This window comes from Python bivittatus, unplaced genomic scaffold (assembly GCF_059951505.1).
Source record: "Python bivittatus isolate LINGU-HERP-01145 unplaced genomic scaffold, Pbiv_v1 ctg000700_np1212, whole genome shotgun sequence".
In the NCBI taxonomy this organism is placed as follows: Eukaryota; Metazoa; Chordata; class Lepidosauria; order Squamata; family Pythonidae; genus Python; species Python bivittatus.
Window position 1 is genome coordinate 48,009,847 of NW_028277098.1, and position 17,691 is coordinate 48,027,537.

General features: G+C 38.4%; 2 protein-coding genes and 1 long non-coding RNA gene across 3 annotated transcripts in view; 1 reads left to right on the forward strand and 2 right to left on the reverse strand.

The window, feature by feature from the left end:
• The window catches only part of LOC148214195 (uncharacterized), a 39,815-nt gene that overhangs the window by 12,086 nt on the left and 10,038 nt on the right, over nt 1–17,691 (reverse strand). The window lies entirely within an intron of this gene.
• Nucleotides 200–1,352, reverse strand: TEX38 (testis expressed 38). Its single transcript, XM_088153254.1, has 2 exons — nt 1,295–1,352; nt 200–964 (listed from the first exon to the last, which is right to left on the reverse strand). Exons 1-2 carry the CDS (start codon nt 1,350–1,352, stop codon nt 468–470), a joined length of 555 nt encoding a protein of 184 aa, XP_088009380.1. The 3' UTR covers nt 200–467.
• On the forward strand, nt 5,757–16,199 carry ATPAF1 (ATP synthase mitochondrial F1 complex assembly factor 1). The gene is made up of 9 exons (XM_007435993.4): nt 5,757–6,046; nt 6,555–6,663; nt 9,287–9,331; nt 10,352–10,414; nt 11,597–11,647; nt 11,830–11,877; nt 12,352–12,447; nt 13,694–13,801; nt 14,648–16,199. The coding sequence occupies exons 1-9, from the start codon at nt 5,826–5,828 to the stop codon at nt 14,846–14,848; spliced, it is 942 nt and encodes a 313-aa protein (XP_007436055.3). The 5' UTR covers nt 5,757–5,825; the 3' UTR covers nt 14,849–16,199.

Consider the following 17,691-nt stretch of genomic DNA (forward strand, 5'->3'; position numbering starts at 1 on the left):
TAAAATCGACATTACTGGTAAGTCTTAGGCTATTGTAGAGCAAATAATGAGACCGGGTATATGATGAAAAGTGAGACACTCAGGACTATGTAATGTCTGCTGATTTTAATTATAAACACTTCCATACAGTTCGTTTCTTGATGCAGCCTGGATACTGCTGATATATATCAAAATATTTGTTACTAAGGTTAAAAATAGAAGCATGGCCATGTAACATTCAGATCTTTGGCCAATTAGGATGAAATGCAAATTTAGAAATCTGGGAGAAAACGTATATTTCGGTTACATGATATATGAAAGTAGGATTGTAAACACAATTTCTAAAGGTTACACTAGCTGTAGAAGGCACAATGTCTTCCCAGTATTAAAACAGTGCTTGAATGAACACTGAGGAATAGTTTGAAACTGGTCTTTAATTGAGGCATAATTAAACCACTTAACAATATTCCTATCCATGGCATTTACTGCTAAGCAGAAATCCTGCTACCAATACCGTATGGATCATTTTTCAATATGGTTGGTTTTAGTGGTGAGCTGAATAGCGAACTTCCAGCTGGAATGGTAGAGCAAGGGTAAGAAGCTGAATGAGCAAGCAGCGGCGGCAAGTGAGAGAGTGCACAAGCACACACAACTTCCTGAAATATCGGTTTGTATGGAGCTGAATCTGGAAGTGAAGGGACAGAATTGTCATTGCTCTCCACAATATTCTCACTGGACAAGAAAGTGCTTTGTGGTTCTGGGATGCTATCAGGATTGCAGATAGCTGCCTTTGTTTTAGGCTGGGCTTCCTCATCAGCCCTGTGAGCCAATGCATGCTGAAAGTAAGACTCCGCTTTCAACTGTTTCACCCAGACTTTTGCGCGGCGCTTCTGAAGGATCCGTTTTCGCCATTGAAGGAACAGCATACAACTGAACACCAAGATGTAGCAAAAAGCTAGACTTCCAAAATACACGGGCAGCAAACCTGTAATTAGGCCATAAAGTAAACTTCAGAAGAGAATTTGGTTACATATTTCATTTGAGTGTTACTATTATTGCATGAGGAGGAAGTTGTGAAAGTACGTTTCAAGCTTTCACAAAATCCCCAAAATATGTATGGAATTCTGCCTTGGGTAAAGGATTCATCCACATTTTAACTTGGAATGTGTTAGCACGTTAAAAGAATCAGGGCTCCCTCTGTCTCTTCTGTAAAGCATTTTCACAAAGGTAAGAATTTGATATGGAGGCTGGATTGCTGGAATTAAATGATTCAAGCTTTGTGATTTGGAAGAATAGCTTAAAGATGTCTGCTTACAGCTTTTAGAGTTTTGTAGTATGTAGGTGCTACGTCCCAAATCTTCCAGTTCAGACATGGTGGTAAGGACTTGTAATATTTAATAAAAAGTTGTTTTCTGACCAAAGAATCTAAAAGCAATTTATAATACAATATTTTAAAAATAAATTATTCTAACAATTTGAGAACTGAAGACTTTAAAATAGTGGAATTAATTCCACCAACATCATTAAAAATCTATAAAGAGCAAAAGTTTTAATCTCCTACTGCCCTGAATGTCCCAGAAATAAACCATTGTTAGAGGACTTGTGCATGAGAGTGCTCACAGTGCACACTTGGAAGCAATCCAATTGCCCTATTTTGTACTAACTGGACATCCAAACACACATCAGGGAAGCTTCATGTAATATGCACTGTGGTAATCTGAAGAAAAGGTAATTAAGCCATGGGTTGTTGGCCTTTCTATCAGGAAGAGAGAGGGTTCTTCCACCAGCCAAAGCTGCAGAATATGCTACAGGCCAAAATAGCCACCTGATTCTCCAAAGAGACCAGCTTCCAGTCTCATCTAAAGAAAAATGTCCCCATCCCCCACCCCCAGTCCAATATTAGCTTATATCTTGACCAACTACTTCTCTGAGTTCACATATTGTACAAACACACACACAAACACACGTACGTACATACATATATATATATGGTTTATTTGATTTTGGCTGAGTATGTTCTGCAGACCCAATCACTGTAGTTTATAGTTGTAGTTTGTAAAGTGTATTTTAATTGAACCACTGTACTTTAGTTAAGAGACCAGAGTTAAAACAAATCAGGCACAGCATTGTAGGTGCACCCTATTCCAATTGCCTGCTGCTGGGTCATTACACCTACCTTTCTAGTAATAAAGAATAAACTTGCTATCAATTCAGAAAAAACACTGTGCTACTTACCACTAGGGATAATCATTATTTACTGTACATTTGGATTTTATCATGCTATTATCCTTAGAAGACTAAGCCACTCTCTTTCCAGCTCCAGAAGAAAAGCAAATGAGTAGCTGAAATTAACTCCATTGGAAAGGAATGGCAGAGAGTGTAACATTCCAAACCTTATGATGAGACAATGGCCACCAGGACACCATACTGAGAGCCCAAGAACATACATTCTTCTCTCACATCCAGTGCTATCAACACCCAACTGAAATTTCTGTTCTTCAGGAACACAGGTGAAGGGACTTTTTAAGTCAACAAAATGATACCGTACAGGAAAGGGGGTCTTTCTAGAAACCTTTGCCTTCCTTTTCAAGATAAGGAAAGGCCTGATTGCCCATACTTCTCTCTTATGCAAAAAAACCCTACAAGCTGACTTCTCTCTGTATACCTTTTATTTTTTATGTGAGAAAAAGCTGTTTGTGATGTCTTTCTCCAGACAGTTGTCTATAAAAATATTATACCCTTTAACTGGAAACTGATGGTTGAGTACGAAATCTCCCAAACAGCTCAGATGATTGTTTTAGGTCGGGGGTCCTTTTGGGGCTGAGGGCACATCTGGAATTTAGAGAACAGGTTTGAGACACCTTTGGAAAAGACCGGCTGGGGAAGATTTACAATTCAGGAGAAGCTAGCCATTGGGACACAACTATTTACAAAATGCATACTACTACCTAGGTCCCCCTCATAGGATGCTACTTTTTTTTCTTTTTCTTTTTGTGAGTAAATGGGCATATTTCTGAACAAAGCATCACTATATCTTTAAGAAAGCTTATGAGATCTATGTGGTGCCCAGGGGCATTTTTTTGAAAAGAAGATGCTGGAAACCAGGGTTTTGTTTTGCAGCACATGAGCTTCACCTGTTAGTTAAAAGAATTGTAGAAAAATGTAATTATCAGACAGAGAGTTTCTAGATGATATGCTGAGGACTCTATATTTATACTTGTAAATTAAAAATTACAAAAATAATTATAAGTTAATATTATAACCCCCTTCCCCCCCCCCCGACAGAAATCCACAACCTTCTAGGAAGTACATATATCTAAAAAGAAACTGAAAATTTAATCATTGGTAGGAAGTTTGCCCCTCTAAATCAGTTAAGGGGAACCTATCCTAACCATATGTAATCTGAACAGAATCTTGTGACTCCTGGTTTGGAGGAAAGTGTCTTAGGAAAATATTCTGCTTGCAGCCACCGTTACAGAAGGTTTCAGTTGCAAAAGCAACACCTGCTTTGTGGGAGGCCCAGCATGGAAAATAACTGCTGTGCTCACCATTCATTATACTTATGCAAGTACTTGAGGCAGAGGAATCCGTAATCAAAAATCTCTGCAGTGCTGTTCATCAAAGTAACTGCTAAGGAAAATATGCATTCAGCAGTGTGGCAAATATGTTTGTGAAAGCAATTCCTCACGGAAGTGAATTAAGGGCAGCGACTAATGGTACATTTGTTTACCATGTTGTAATGCACAACCACAGCTTTCTATTAACAGACTGTTTTAACTAAAATCCTGTATGTCAAACTACGGTGCACATAATAAAGACAGATGCTCTGGTTACTAATGTAGTTGCAATCTTTTATCATGAAAGATTTGAAAAGCAACATGATTTCATATCTCTGTTCCTGTTTCCAACAGAAAAAATATTAAGTTGATAGCTATAATAATTCCCTACTTTAAATTCTGTGAGGGAGTGAAAATAAAAATGTTGTTCACCTTTGTGTCAGGTAAAACTTCTATTATACTGTGTGGAGAAATATGGAAGGCCCCTGGCAAATACAGTTTATAGCAAGAAGTGAATGGATTTTGTGCTAAGTACTTGTAAACTAAAAACGGGGGGGGAAACAGTATTTTTTTGCAGAAAAATAAGCAATCCCCCAAAACGGGGTTTTAACTGAAGTGAGGTGTGCAACCCATAGTGTCCAATCTGTAGTGCAACCAATTGGTAACAGACATATCCAGACAACTCCATTATTATCCAAGCATACAAATATCTCAATATTTATGCTGTCAGAGCCGTGTAATTTAAATCATTTTGTTTGATTTTTGTTATCATGAATATCAGCACTTTCTCAACATAAAATTCACCACAAGTAATATTCAAGGGCTTTCTTGGATTCCAGTAGCAGACGAGGTGCTGAAGCTTTTTCCAGCTCTCAAATTTTACCACTAAGATTTGGCCCCAATAGCAATTGTATTCTTTGATTATCCCTTTGATGAAATCTGGCACTGTTTCTGCACAGTTCTCTCTGTACGACTACACCATAAAACCTATAGAAAACCAAAACATCAGCATGAAAGGCTTTTTATGAGACTCAGAGATCTGAAGAAACAACCAACTCAGTTTCAGAAATACATCCACTCTTTCTATGATAATTGTATTGCTTACCATGAAAATGTAAGACACATTTCATTGAACTGCATATATTATATTCACCTTGGTAGACAAGATCCCTGCTTGGAAAGAAGTAGCAAATTGCAAACTCAATGAAACAGAGTTATTTTATGAACTGATATGAGTAATGAAATATTCTGTGCAGCACAGGATAGCAGAAGGCAAAAAGGGGAAAAACCTCAGCAGCTGAATGATGGATCGAAATTTGGAAATAGGGTCATTACTTTCAAAACATTTTCCTTCTAGTACAATTTACCATGCGCCTAACAGAGCAAATGCAGCTTTGTTTTCTCATGATGCCTGGACAGATGAGAGAAACTAAGTGGAATTGGCAACTCTAAAACATAGCTTATCAAGATCAACTGTAATCACAGATGTGCTAAATTCTACAATATGCTCTTTAAAATAATAGAATATTTTTCAAAAGTATCTTTCTTCAGGAAAGTACTTATCAGCTGACTAGTCTAGAACGGTTCTCAACTATTTTGTAATGTTTTGGGGGAGTGACTCTATACTCAAATGAAAGTAAAATCTGACTATCTCAGTTTGTAGTAGTTGTTTTATAATTTTTGCCCAGAACTCTGGGGAAATTGGACTACAGATGAATATTCGTTTTTACTCCTGGAAATCAAGCCACCCAATACTGCTTCCGAAATGAATAGCCCAAGGCTACTAATAACCAGCTAAACAGAAATCAAGAGAGCAAGTTTGGTGTAGCGGTTAAGGCACCCGGCTAGAAACCTGGAGACCATGAGTTCTAGTTCCGCCTTACGCAGGAAGCCAGGTGACCTTGGGCCAATCACTTTCTTTCAGCCCTAGGAAGGAGACAATGGCAAAATACTTCTGAGGAACCTTGCCAAGAAAAGTGCAGGGATTTGTCCAGGCAGTCTCCAGGAGTCAAAAGCTGACTCGAAGGCACAATAAATAAAACAGAGATCAACCCGTGTTCAACCGGATTTAGTCCTAAATCCCAAATATAGTCTGAACGGGTGTAGATGTACAGCCTCATTGGGAGCGTTCTCTTTAACGGGCTCGGCCTGCGCTTTGCCTCGTCTAACATTAAAAGCCTTTGCTGCTCCTTCTCCCTCTTTCCTGGCAGGAACCTTTGCGCTGGGTTACGTAAACGGGCGGAGGGTGTTACGCGTTGCTCGTGGCCAACGCAGACGGGCAGGGGCAGCATGGCAGCGGGGCATCTGCAGCAGTTCTGGGGGGCGGCGGGGCTGAGCCTGTCCCGCGGAGTGCTGATGAGCCGCTTTGCGACTCTTCGGCCTCTTGGCCTTTTGGTCCCACCGCGGCCTCGGCCGCTAGTGATCGGGGTCCGTGGGCTTGCGGACGAGGGTGGCCTGGGAACGAACCCTTTCTTCGAGAAATACCGAACTAAGATCCAGGAACTTCGCAGGTATAAGACCGCGCCAAGGAGCGGGCGGCTTTTTCTCTCGCTTAATCCTTTTTGGGAAGAACTGGGGATCTGAGAGTAACCTTGAAGTGGCAACCCTAGGAACGCCCTTAGCCAGCCTCTCTCTGCCCGCCTTTCCGTGCCCGCCTCCAAGGAAGGGTCTGGGGAGCTCGCATTCGGGTAAACGGGCCTAGGATCGAGCTGTCCCACACCCGGTTTTGCCACAGCTTCCTTTAAGCGTTCACTTCAAGCCTTATTTGCATGCACTCAAGCTCTACTGGTTTGGGAGCTGCTAAAAATACGAAGTAGTTTTGTTTCACGAGCCTTCTCCAATTGGAGCTGTTCGCTCACGGATATTCAGGGTAAACATGTCCAGGTTGCTCTCCTCCTGCCCTGCCTTAATGAGTTACCAAGCTAAAGAATAATAAGGAGGTCATACACTTTTGGTTTGAGGTGGGACTAAAGTATGATATGTGTTTAGTAGTTATAAACTGTTCTAACTTTGATTCAGATCCAATCCAGATCTTTTTGAATCTCGCATGGAGCAAAAGAATGATTTGAAAAAGCAGCCAGTGGGATTCTCAAAACAGGCAGAGTTTGTCAGATGCATGGAGGAACAGGCAAGGCTAATATCAAATATTTAATGTTTAGTATCTAATCCAGTAAATATTTTATTAACTGTCAGAAATCAGGATTAGAAAATACTTTTGATATATGAAAAGAATCCTGACTGTTGTTTCCACTCCTGTGTGTGCCTGTGTATTTATGATTATGCATGTGTTTCAACTTTACAAAGATAGATTAATGTCTTTTTACTAAATTGTACTAAATATTCCTTTGCATTGAACAGAAGCCTTTATGGTCACAACTAGATCTTTTGTCCCATATTTGTTAAAAGAGTGGTTCTAAAAAGGAGCCTTTCTTTTGCCAAGAGGACCATTAATTAAGCTGAAATTTGTTTGGACATTCAGGGGTAAGATCTATCTTATCCTTTAGCTTTTTGTATGCATATTTAATATGTACAGTGGGGCAAAAAAGTATTTAGTCAGCCACCAATTGTGCAAGTTCTCCCACTTAAAAAGATGAGAGAGGCCTGTAATTTTCATCATAGGTATACCTCAACTATGAGAGACAAAATGGGGAAAAAAATCCAGAAAATCACATTGTCTGAATTTTAAAGAATTTATTTGCAAATCATGGTGGAAAATAAGTATTTGGTCAATATCAAAAGTTCATCTCAATACTTTGTTAAATATCCTTTGTTGGCAATGACAGAGGTCAAACGTTTTCTGTAAGTCTTCACAAGGTTTTCACACACCGTTGCTGGTATTTTGGCCCATTCCTCCATGCAGATCTCCTCTAGAGCAGTGACGTTTTGGGGCTGTCGCTGGGCAACACGGACTTTCAACTCCCTCCAAAGGTTTTCCATGGGGTTGAGATCTGGAGACTGCCTTGGCCACTCCAGGACCTTCAAATGCTTCTTACGAAGCCACTCCTTCGTTGCCCGGCGGTGTGCTTGGGATCATTGTCATGCTGAAAGACCCAGCCACGTTTCATCTTCAATGCCCTTGCTGCTGGAAGGAGGTGTTCACTCAAAATCTCACGATACATGACCCCATTCATTCTTTCCTTTACACGGATCAGTCGTCCTGGTCCCTTTGCAGAAAAACAGCCCCGAAGCATGATATTTTCACCCCCATGCTTCACAATAGGTATGGTGTTCTTTGGATGCAACTCAGCATTCTCTCTCCTCCAAACACAACGAGTTCAGTTTAGACCAAAACATTCTACTTTGGTTTCATCTGACCATATGATATTTTCCCAATCCTCTTCTGGATCATCCAAATGCTCTCTAGCAAATTTCAGACTGGCCCGGACATGTACTGGCTTAAGCAGGGGGACAGGGCTGGCACTGCAGGATTTGAGTCCCTGGCGGCGTAGTGTGTTACTGATGGTAGCCTTTGTTACTTTGGTCCCAGCTCTCTGCAGGTCATTCACTAGGTCCCCCCGTGTGGTTCTGGGATTTTTGCTCACTGTTCTTGTGATCATTTTGACCCCACAGGGTGAGATCTTGCGTGGAGCCCCAGATCGAGGGAGATTATCAGTGGTCTTGTATGTCTTCCATTTTCTAATTCTTGCTCCCACAGTTGATTTCTTCACACCAAGCTGCTTGCCTATTGCAGATTCAGTCTTCCCAGCCTGGTGCAGGTCTACAATTTTGTTTCTGGTGTCCTTCGACAGCTCTTTGCTCTTGGCCATAGTGGAGTTTGGAGTGTGACTGTTTGAGGTTGTGGACAGGTGTCTTTTATACTGATAACAAGGTCAAACAGGGGCCATTACTACAGGTAATGAGTGGAGGACAGAGGAGCCTCTTAAAGAAGTAGTTACAGGTCTGTGAGAGCCAGACATCTTGCTTGTTTGTAGGTGACCAAATACTTATTTTCCACCATGATTTGCAAATAAATCCTTTAAAAATCAGACAATGTGATTTTCTGGATTTTTTTCCCCATTTTGTCTCTCATAGTTGAGGTATACCTATGATGAAAATTACAGGCCTCTCTCATCTTTTTAAGTGGGAGAACTTTCACAATTGGTGGCTGACTAAATACTTTTTTGCCCCACTGTACATATAAACACACACACACATAAGTGTAATTTATTCTGATTGGTTGCTTCTGGCCTTGTGTACCAGTCTCCATTAAACTTAGATCCCTTACAATGCATTTTTTTTTTAAAAAAAACCTTTTCTGGACAAAAAAGGTATACTTTTTTGTGTTTTCAGATTTACTGTAATCATATATACTAAAAGGAACCACAGAGTTGTAGAAGATATGTTAATATCAGCAGCATAACCTCTCCCCCATGCTTTCTGATGGATTGGAATGCATTATACAGGTTATTTCAAAAGTCTTAGTGCAGTTTTAAGCTTCTAAAGCTTAAAACTGCACTAAGATTTTGGAACACCATGTATTATATTAAAGTTTAGAAATACCCTCCAAAAGTAACTATGTCAGCTAATAGGTTTCATCTCAAAATTAAGTCATGCCTTCTACTGACACAAAACTAACTTCTAATTTAAAAACAGTTGCATTTTACCCAATCCCTTGGCTCTGCACTTCAACCAGTTATGTGTCTCCTTGATTTGTCCTCTCTGAGATCTAAGACAAATTGCTTAACAGTAGGAAGATTATTACAACTTTCACTGTGGTGACTCTAAACTAGTTTTTTAACATTTAATTTTAGACCGCGAAAGCAAAACAAACAAAATCAGGATTTACAAAAAATAAGGTAAGATTATATTTTCATTAAGCCTATTTTCTACTCTTATTTCCTCTTATTTATCCTGTTTTGCTAATGGTGTGCTGGATTAGTAGAGCACTTGGACTAGATCTGTCTGAGGGATTTTTCATAAGATCTATTATAGAAAGTTCTGTCATTGACATAGTTTAGCTGCTTCTGATAAGCTATCACTGATTTGCTTTCTTCCATCCTCAGAACAGGCCATTGGATTTGATGGATATGTTATAAAGGTATTTGCCATTAAGCCAGCATAGTAGAGTGATTAGGGTGTTGGACTTCTCATATTGGGAAATTGGAAATGTGATGATATTCCAGATGTTAAGAAATGGTTGTTGGACGTTTGTGATCTGTTTGTTTTGGAAAAGGCAATATTTTCTACTAATCAAAGGATGCAGCAGTATATATTACTATGGCAGAGATTTTGTGATATTTTACAATAACTTTTCGTACTCATTATATTATAGTAGTATATTTATTAGTAAACCCAGACTATTGATAACTATGAAACATAAAGTAGATATTTTTCATTCTTTCTAAGTTTGTATTTTTAGTTTGTTTGGGGATGTCTTATTTCTATTTTTTGTTTTGGTTTCTGTTAATTTTTTATTTAAGTTTAAAGATTATTTTGTTAATTGTGTATTTTAAGAATGCTAAATAAAATTTTAAAAAGATGTTGGATTTAGACTGATATGACCCAGTGTCAGGTCCCTTCTCAACCATGGATCTCAGTGGTTGATTTTGAGCTAGACATTTCCTTTCAGCTCTCCTTTCCTCCAGATTGTTGTTGTTGTGGGATAAATTTATGGGACAACCCAGTGCATGCCACATTGAACTCCCAGATGAAAGGTAGGATATAAATGCTATAAATTAAAATAGATCGCTATTATTAGAAGTTGATAAATTTCTTCCCAGTTACTTTGTATGTGTGTTGGCCTATAAAGACAATGTTTTGTTTAATTTCTTCTTACATTGATGACTGTAAACACTATTGTTTATAATTTATTTCAGACACTTGATTCTATACTTAATGTTGAGATGATGAAACAGAAGAAGCCTGAAGAAATAAAGCAGGTGACAAAAATGGGAACTCTTAAAAGTACATTTTGTATAACTTTTATACACTTTTAAGTTAATGGAACCTGTTGTTCTCTGTTAACTTTTGAAAACCAAAACTTTATAACATTCAAAACCTATACTCAGGGCTGTCGCACATAGTTACTGTTTCTTGCACAGAGATACTTGAATAACAATACCACAATTTCTCCTGGGTGTGAATTACCTTTTTGTATTAAAAGTCTGTAGATCAGGCTGCTGTCCCGCACTTTCCCTAACTTATATAATCTTAAAAAGACACACATATATACACACAAATACAGTCCTTCTTGTATCATATAATCAAGTCTTTCGATTGCGACAGGATAGAAACACGAACAATGAATAAATTAAATAAATATTTGTGGTTTTTAAGCCCAGAGCTTATTTCCGTGCAAAATAATGGGCAGAAATCGATTCCCAAATATTTCTTTCTGGGTACTGAGGCCCTCTTTAAAGAATATTTGGGTTTCTGTGCATGGTGAAATGAGGAGTTAGAATCTAACTGTTAGATGATGAAGAACTTTTTGGAAGTGGCACCCACACTGCAGAGGTTTTTCCCTAAGCTTCATCCTGATGCCTTTTTGGAACTGAGTAAAAAACTTTTTAGAAGAATGAAAATCCCAGTGAAGGCAGCTGGAATTCTGCTTTGGCAGGTTATCCTTCTACAGAGCTCTTTAGTTTGTTTTGTTATGTATTTCATTTAGTAAGTTTCGGTTTTATTTTTATTGCTATTTTTGACTCTTTGGACCTTAAATAAAAACAGGGGTAAAAAAAGCTGGACATTAGACTGGAAACAGCACCAGTAAAGACCAGGATCAAGTATCCCTGTTGACTGATATACTGGTAATATTGTGCAACTACAGTTATTGTATAGGTAGTCCCCAGTTTAAGAACGAGTTCCATTCCCAAGGTCTGTCTTTAATCGAATTTGTATGTAAGCCGGAACAGTATTAATGTATAATATTGTATAAGTAGTACTGTGTAATTAACTCAAATCATTGTGTATGTAACTCAAATTTTGCTATAGTAGGCTCTGTTCTTAACTATGGGTGGTCTGTAAACCAGGCATTCTTAACCCAGGGATTACCTGTACTGAATTGAGATTCTTTTCATTTCCATTCATTGTCCATGAACTAACTGGCATAATCTCTTATCCAGATATGGAAGCAATACTTTTCTGGAGAAGACACAGTTTATGCTGTTATTCCTGTAAGTACAACAGTAATTTCTCCTCCACCCCAACATCTGTTTTGTTTAACTTGGTGGGGCCTTCAGAAATTAAAATTAGATACTGGCTCTGCTGAAATGGTTTTGTAGTTAACATTCAGGAGTTTGACCATTTTCTCAATTGTGAGAACTACATAAGCATGTTTCCCCATTTCTTTCCAAAGGGAAAGACTTTTGATGTGATGTGGAAGCGGATTCAGAATTGTCCATCTGTAAGTATGATGCATGTATTTGGAAAGGTTTCTTGTGGCCAGAGACTGTTTATGTTCTTTCATTCTTTTCAATGTAAAATTTTATTACTGATAGTTTAGTGTTCAAATTGTGATGGGGTTTGGATGAACTGCTCATAATAGATTATAGCTGTGATGGAATAATAAACAGCTGCTATATTAACTGGTCAGTTCTTGTAAAAGTACTTTAGTCCAAAAAATGAACAACTCCAGAGAAAAGTTGTCCAGATTTGTGCATACTGAATTGTTGCAAAGAACAATGTGGGAGAAGATCATCAGAAGCAGATAAAGTTTCTCATAGGCTCAACACTGTGAGGAAATGAACATCTAGGAAGTGTCACTTTCCAGAAATAGTCTGGAATGATTGCTCATTTGTCTTCCTGAATCCTGTGTTTTTCTCATTTTGACCTGGGTCTCAATAAACCAATTTTAATTCCCACCCCATCTTCAATCCAGTTTCTTTATGCACTGCCAAGGAAGGAAGGGTATGAATTTTTTGTTGGACTCTGGTCAGGAACAGAACTCCACTTCACTTCTCTGATAAACATTCAGGTAGGTGATCTTTTCTAAAATTTATTTCCAGGGATAGTTTTGGGAATTCAGAAAGGAGGTAGGAATTTTTCCAAATTCTGTGTATGTGACTGCCTTTTAAAACCATTCCTTAAAACAAGCAGTATTTCATGTGGGCACTGATGGTAATGTCTGGGCTTTTAAGGGAAATGGGGTTGTTTTTGAACTTTTTGCTACAAATCTCTAATTCAGGATTGCTAAATCACAGAAGATGAATTTTATTCAAGACTTGGGTCATTTATTTGGCCTTACTGTGAGATGCATAAAACAGATAGTCCTTCAGTGCTTCAAAAGGGCACTGTGCTCCAAATCAATTAAGCCTTGACAATTCTGTTCATAGTAAAATTATTTAGTGGAAGTTGCTGTGTTAATCATTCCAGACACTCAACCTACGCAAATCAAAACCGGCTTATTAGGTGGCGATTATGTCTGGACAATTAATAAGCTGTGAAATGAGCAGACTTTCTTGCTGGATGCATCATAGTAGCAAATAAAAGGTAGCAAATAAAAGGAATATTCGCTTTACTGTAGCTTCCTGTTTTGACTACAACACCTGGAAACTATGATTCCAGCTTTGGAAGAATCCAGGATATTAAACTGTGGTTTGAAGCTGGATAATGATTTTTGTTTGTTTTGAGAGCCCCAGGTTAGGTGGCTTAGAAACTGCATAGCTTAGAAGCTTGATTGCTCTTGCCTCAAAGCAAAAGCAAAGTGGCTGCTTGAATGGCCAGCAGGTTCCTTCATAACTCAGCTTATTAAGACAATACATGTTTGTCTGGATGCTTCCAGTATGGAGGTAGCTCAGGGCTTGAGTTGAATAATTAGTATTTTTCATTGCGCTCATACAGTGTCCTGTGATAACATATGCCTTGGCCTAGCTATAAAAATGAGAAATTGTAAGGTTGACCAGAGCAAGCCTGTTCCCCTAGACCAGTCTTTCTCAACCTATTGCTTAGACTACTACAGTCAATGAACATGCTAGATGGGAACTAGGAGAGTTGTAATTGAACTTTGTGCTTGGAATGACATCTTGATCTAGTCAAAAATCAAAATGTACAATTTTCCCCGAAAATATTCCTCCATCCAGTGCAATGTTTTCTCCTTAAACTTACAGGTGCCTCTGTATCTCTGTCCTGGCTGAAGTCTTGAAATGCTTGATTCATTAATTAAAGTGTGTTTGTTGAATACCTCTATCTTTATATAATAAAGAACTTTTTACTTGCTGCAGACTCAAGGTGATACTTCTCCCAGCCAGTTGATTTTGTATCATTATCCTGAGCTTCGGGAGGAAAAAGGAATTGTACTGATGACTGCAGAAATGAACTCTAAATTCTTGGTAAGTGAAGCTCAGCAATGCTCAGGTTCTTGTGACAGAAAGACAGTTCCTTGGTTTTTAAAACAAATAGTACCAATGGAATTATTCTTGTGTCATTTTGTTAAGTCTTGCTTACTGAAAGCACAGAATGGATGAACATTTCTAAGTACGCTTTGCAAATATTTTCATATGTATTCCACCCTCATGTTGATATCAATAGAAGAGACTTCCAGATGGCTAGCAGGCAGTTTACAAAATAATATGTAAACTTGTGAATTTTCAGTAATAGCTTGCACACTTTAGTAATGTTATGGATTGAGAAAACCATAATAGGAACTGGCCCACACTTTTGGTTTTTACATTCCAGTTGGCTCTCAATTTTTTTTTTTGTCTGATTAGCATTGTGTTAGTTGAAGCCATACCAACTGTTGCTGTTAGGCATTTTCTCCATTTGCTTTCCTTCAAAGACTTAAGGCCATTAGACAATATTCAGGAGAATATTGAGAGGAAATTCTGAGGCATTTCTCAATAGCTTGAGAAATGCCTCAGAATTCATAAAAGAGCCATTGACCACATCAGCGTAATGATCCTGGTGTGAAAGAAATCTCTTAAGAACAACACTCTCAAATACTAAAATATTGTTGATTTGTACTACTTTTATAGCAGATTTTCTTGTTCTTTACTGCTACAGCAGTTACTGGTTCATGCAACTGCCACTGGTATTTATAACTGTCCTGGCATTAGAACACAGTGATAAAAGGAAATTGAATTTTTGGTACAGGGTGCAAGGCTTAATGCTCCTTGTCTTTCAACTGATGAAGCCCTGTAACTCTTCTAAAAGTATATGTTGTGTGTTAATTTTCACAGAATGTGCAGGAAGCCCAATGTCTGGCCAGCCAGGTTCAGCTCTTCTATGCCACAGAGCGTCAAGAGACCTATTGGTTAGTGGAAGCATTTAACCATCAGCCAAATGAATTTAAATACATGTCTGTAATAAGTGAGCTTGAACAGAACAGAATTGGGCAAGAACTGAGGCCTCAGGAGGATCTGCCATCACCAACCGCTTGAGAGGTGTAGCGGCTTTAACCAAAGACTACCGGCATGGCAAGAGATACCACCATGGGACAGAGTTGCTATTCCTTCCAGAAACAGTGCCATTAAAAAGGATGTCCTTGGCACCCAGTGGGGAAAAGAACCTCTTATAAAGGAGACTACTTAATACTGTGAGGATGTAGAGGCACTTGTGCAGCCCCATCTATATCTGAATGTTAGAAGAATGGATAAGCATTTATGATCACTATGAAGTATTTGAAATTTCCTGCTCTCAGTTGCACACAGGTGGTTGGGTGTTAGCATTCATGAAGTTTCCACATATCTCTTGTTCAGCAAAAAATGAGACTGAAAAAAAAAGAAGGGCCAAGAGGGGCTTTGGTTGATGGTGTGATACATTCCTGGATATGGTAAAAAGTGCTTACTATCAGTGACATGCTATCATTTATAGCCTGAATGAGAAAAAGTTCCCACCTCATGGAGCAGAACAGATAAAGAAGTTCAGAGCAGGACTAAAGCCTGTGCTAGAGTCACGCTGAATATTCTTAAGCATATCCAAAAATGTCTCAAGCCAAAAATGAGAGGTGATTTTTTAAAAAATGTGATGGAGTGGAGTCTTCCATGAAAGACTGTTGAGTATTTACTGAAGTGTTTCTGGCAATCTTCTGTGTAATTCTAAGTAAAAGGATGATGTTGGGATAATGAAGTTGTGGGAGAAAAAAATATCGAGGCCTTTAATCACATAAAGTGGAAATATCAATTTTTCCATCTTAGAAATAAACCCTGCATATGGTTAAACTGGATCTAATGTGACCTTTGCTCCTCCTCCATGAAACTAAAGCATACTTTCTATTATCTTACTTTCTCTGTCCTTTCCTGCTTTTGTAATGAGTCACTTCACTGATAATGTGAGCAGGAAAAGAGCAGAAATCAGGGGAGGAGCCAGATTGACTCCTTTTCTTGGGCTTGCTTCAAAAATAAATATCGGTAAAAGGATATTGCCAGCTATTTTAGTTAAATAGGAAGATCAGGGAAAACACTTGGAGATTGTGAGAGTATTTCCTAAAGATTTCCTTGTGAGTTTTAATTATGTACTCTTTGTGCAACTTGTGTTCACCTGCTGAGCAATACATGCTATCAAGAAAATCATAAATTGATTGCTCAGGCAAATTATTCAGAACATGATAGGGGATTCTCATTCTCTGAAAACCAAAGTATTGCAAAGACTTCAATGAAAAGTAGAGTGGAGAGTGAGCAAGAAAGTAGGGGAGGCATGCAGGTTGCTTCCTGAATTATAGAAATTAGTAATCATGTGTGTTGATTAATTTATATATTTGCTTCTGAATAAAACAGTACTTCTGCAGATGAACCATGTACTTTCTTTGTGTTCAGCTGATGAGGCTTCAAGTCATAACAGGCACAACTTAGAGGCTTTCCCTTCTAAATGGAGAGGAGGAGATGCTTTTTCTCACTGGCAAATCAAAACAAATATTTAGACATAACCTTTTTATTTTATTTTCATATATTGAAAAGAATTAAACTAAATGAGTAAGCATTATAGTTCTAGAGACAAGTGTTGGATTCTGAGAGGCCCTTGTGACTTACTACACGAATGCAAGAGCTTCCATTTTACCTGGGCCTGCTGTGGAACAAAAAGACAAGTTTCGCCTTCCTCCTGCAGCCTCAGAGACACACCCACACCCATGCTTGGTTCCAGAGAGACACTCAGATTTTGGAGTGCCAGAAGGTGTCATGGAAAAGGGAAATTAACAAAAATATCCCTGTAAGTCCTTTCGTCAACAGGAGCCTCCCACTAGCACCAGAGGAAGTGAAGACTCAAGGGAAGGTCCTAGGGTGTCCTGTTTCTAAGCCACCATTGGTATACACTTTCAGGGTACTGTACTTAGATTGTAAGAGCTGAAATTTCTGCCATACACATAGACATAGAATTCAAATCTCATGGTGCTGTGTGCTCTAATAGATAAGGCATTGGGCTGTCATTATTTAGAATTATGTGCACATAGATCAGAATGTGTTTCTATTTCTTTCCTGGTTTTAATTTTTTTGGAGGAGTGAGAAGATCAGGGATTTGTGAGGACAAGTGTTAGAGGTTCTGTTTTAGACACCCATTTCTCTTTCCCCATCTTGTTGATCTACTTGTCATCATAGGAGCAATGAATCAAAGTTCTTCAGAGACAGAGACATCAATAGTAGATCGTGGGTCAGCATCTATTCACAAAGAGTTGTGTTGGGTAGATTATGAGAAGTGCAACTCATAACTTGATTGTCAAAGAGCCTTGGTCATTCTTGCAGTATTTAAAAACAGTCAATCTTAAATTTAAAGGGCCCTTTATATAGTTTTGTAGAAACCCACCAGTGATGATACCACTTTGATTTCCATCTTTTAAAGATCACCATATTCAAGATATAAAAAGGTCCTTGTGTACGCTGATTAGGGTTCAATAAACTTTAGATTCATTCCTACATGGTAGGCATATAGTTCAAACTAAAAATTGGACTGAGGTCATGACTGATTTGAAAAAGATCATGTTCTTTGCCACTACATAATAGTATTTTTTAGCATTTGTGCTCCTGAATTGTTTTTTGAGTTATGGTCTTCCAGGTGGGCCTGGCAATTATACTGATGTCTTCTACTAATATTCTCTGACTCTTACTACCTTCAAAGGTGAGATGAGTGATGATCAAAAAGAAAACCTGACTAGTTTTAGAATTCTCAAGAAGTTCATCCTAAGTCTGACATCTTTTTGGTGCCAGTTGAAGCCCTCTTTCTTCCAAGATGCTTGCTTTTTTTAAAGAAAAATGCTATATGAACTTTCTTGTACTCACTTTGTCTTAGTAGT

Bases quoted from the DNA above. Each gene is read 5' to 3' on its own strand.
- TEX38 (XM_088153254.1), bottom strand. From the start codon at position 1,352: ATGTCTGAACTGGAAGATTTGGGACGTAGCACCTACATACTACAAAAC. The intron at 965-1,294 runs GTAAGCAGACAT...GCCTAATTACAG, and splicing joins ACTACAAAACTCTAAAAGCT to GTTTGCTGCCCGTGTATTTT.
- ATPAF1 (XM_007435993.4), top strand. From the start codon at position 5,826: ATGGCAGCGGGGCATCTGCAGCAGTTCTGGGGGGCGGCGGGGCTGAGC. The intron at 6,047-6,554 runs GTATAAGACCGC...ACTTTGATTCAG, and splicing joins AAGATCCAGGAACTTCGCAG to ATCCAATCCAGATCTTTTTG. The intron at 11,648-11,829 runs GTAAGTACAACA...TTCTTTCCAAAG, and splicing joins CAGTTTATGCTGTTATTCCT to GGAAAGACTTTTGATGTGAT.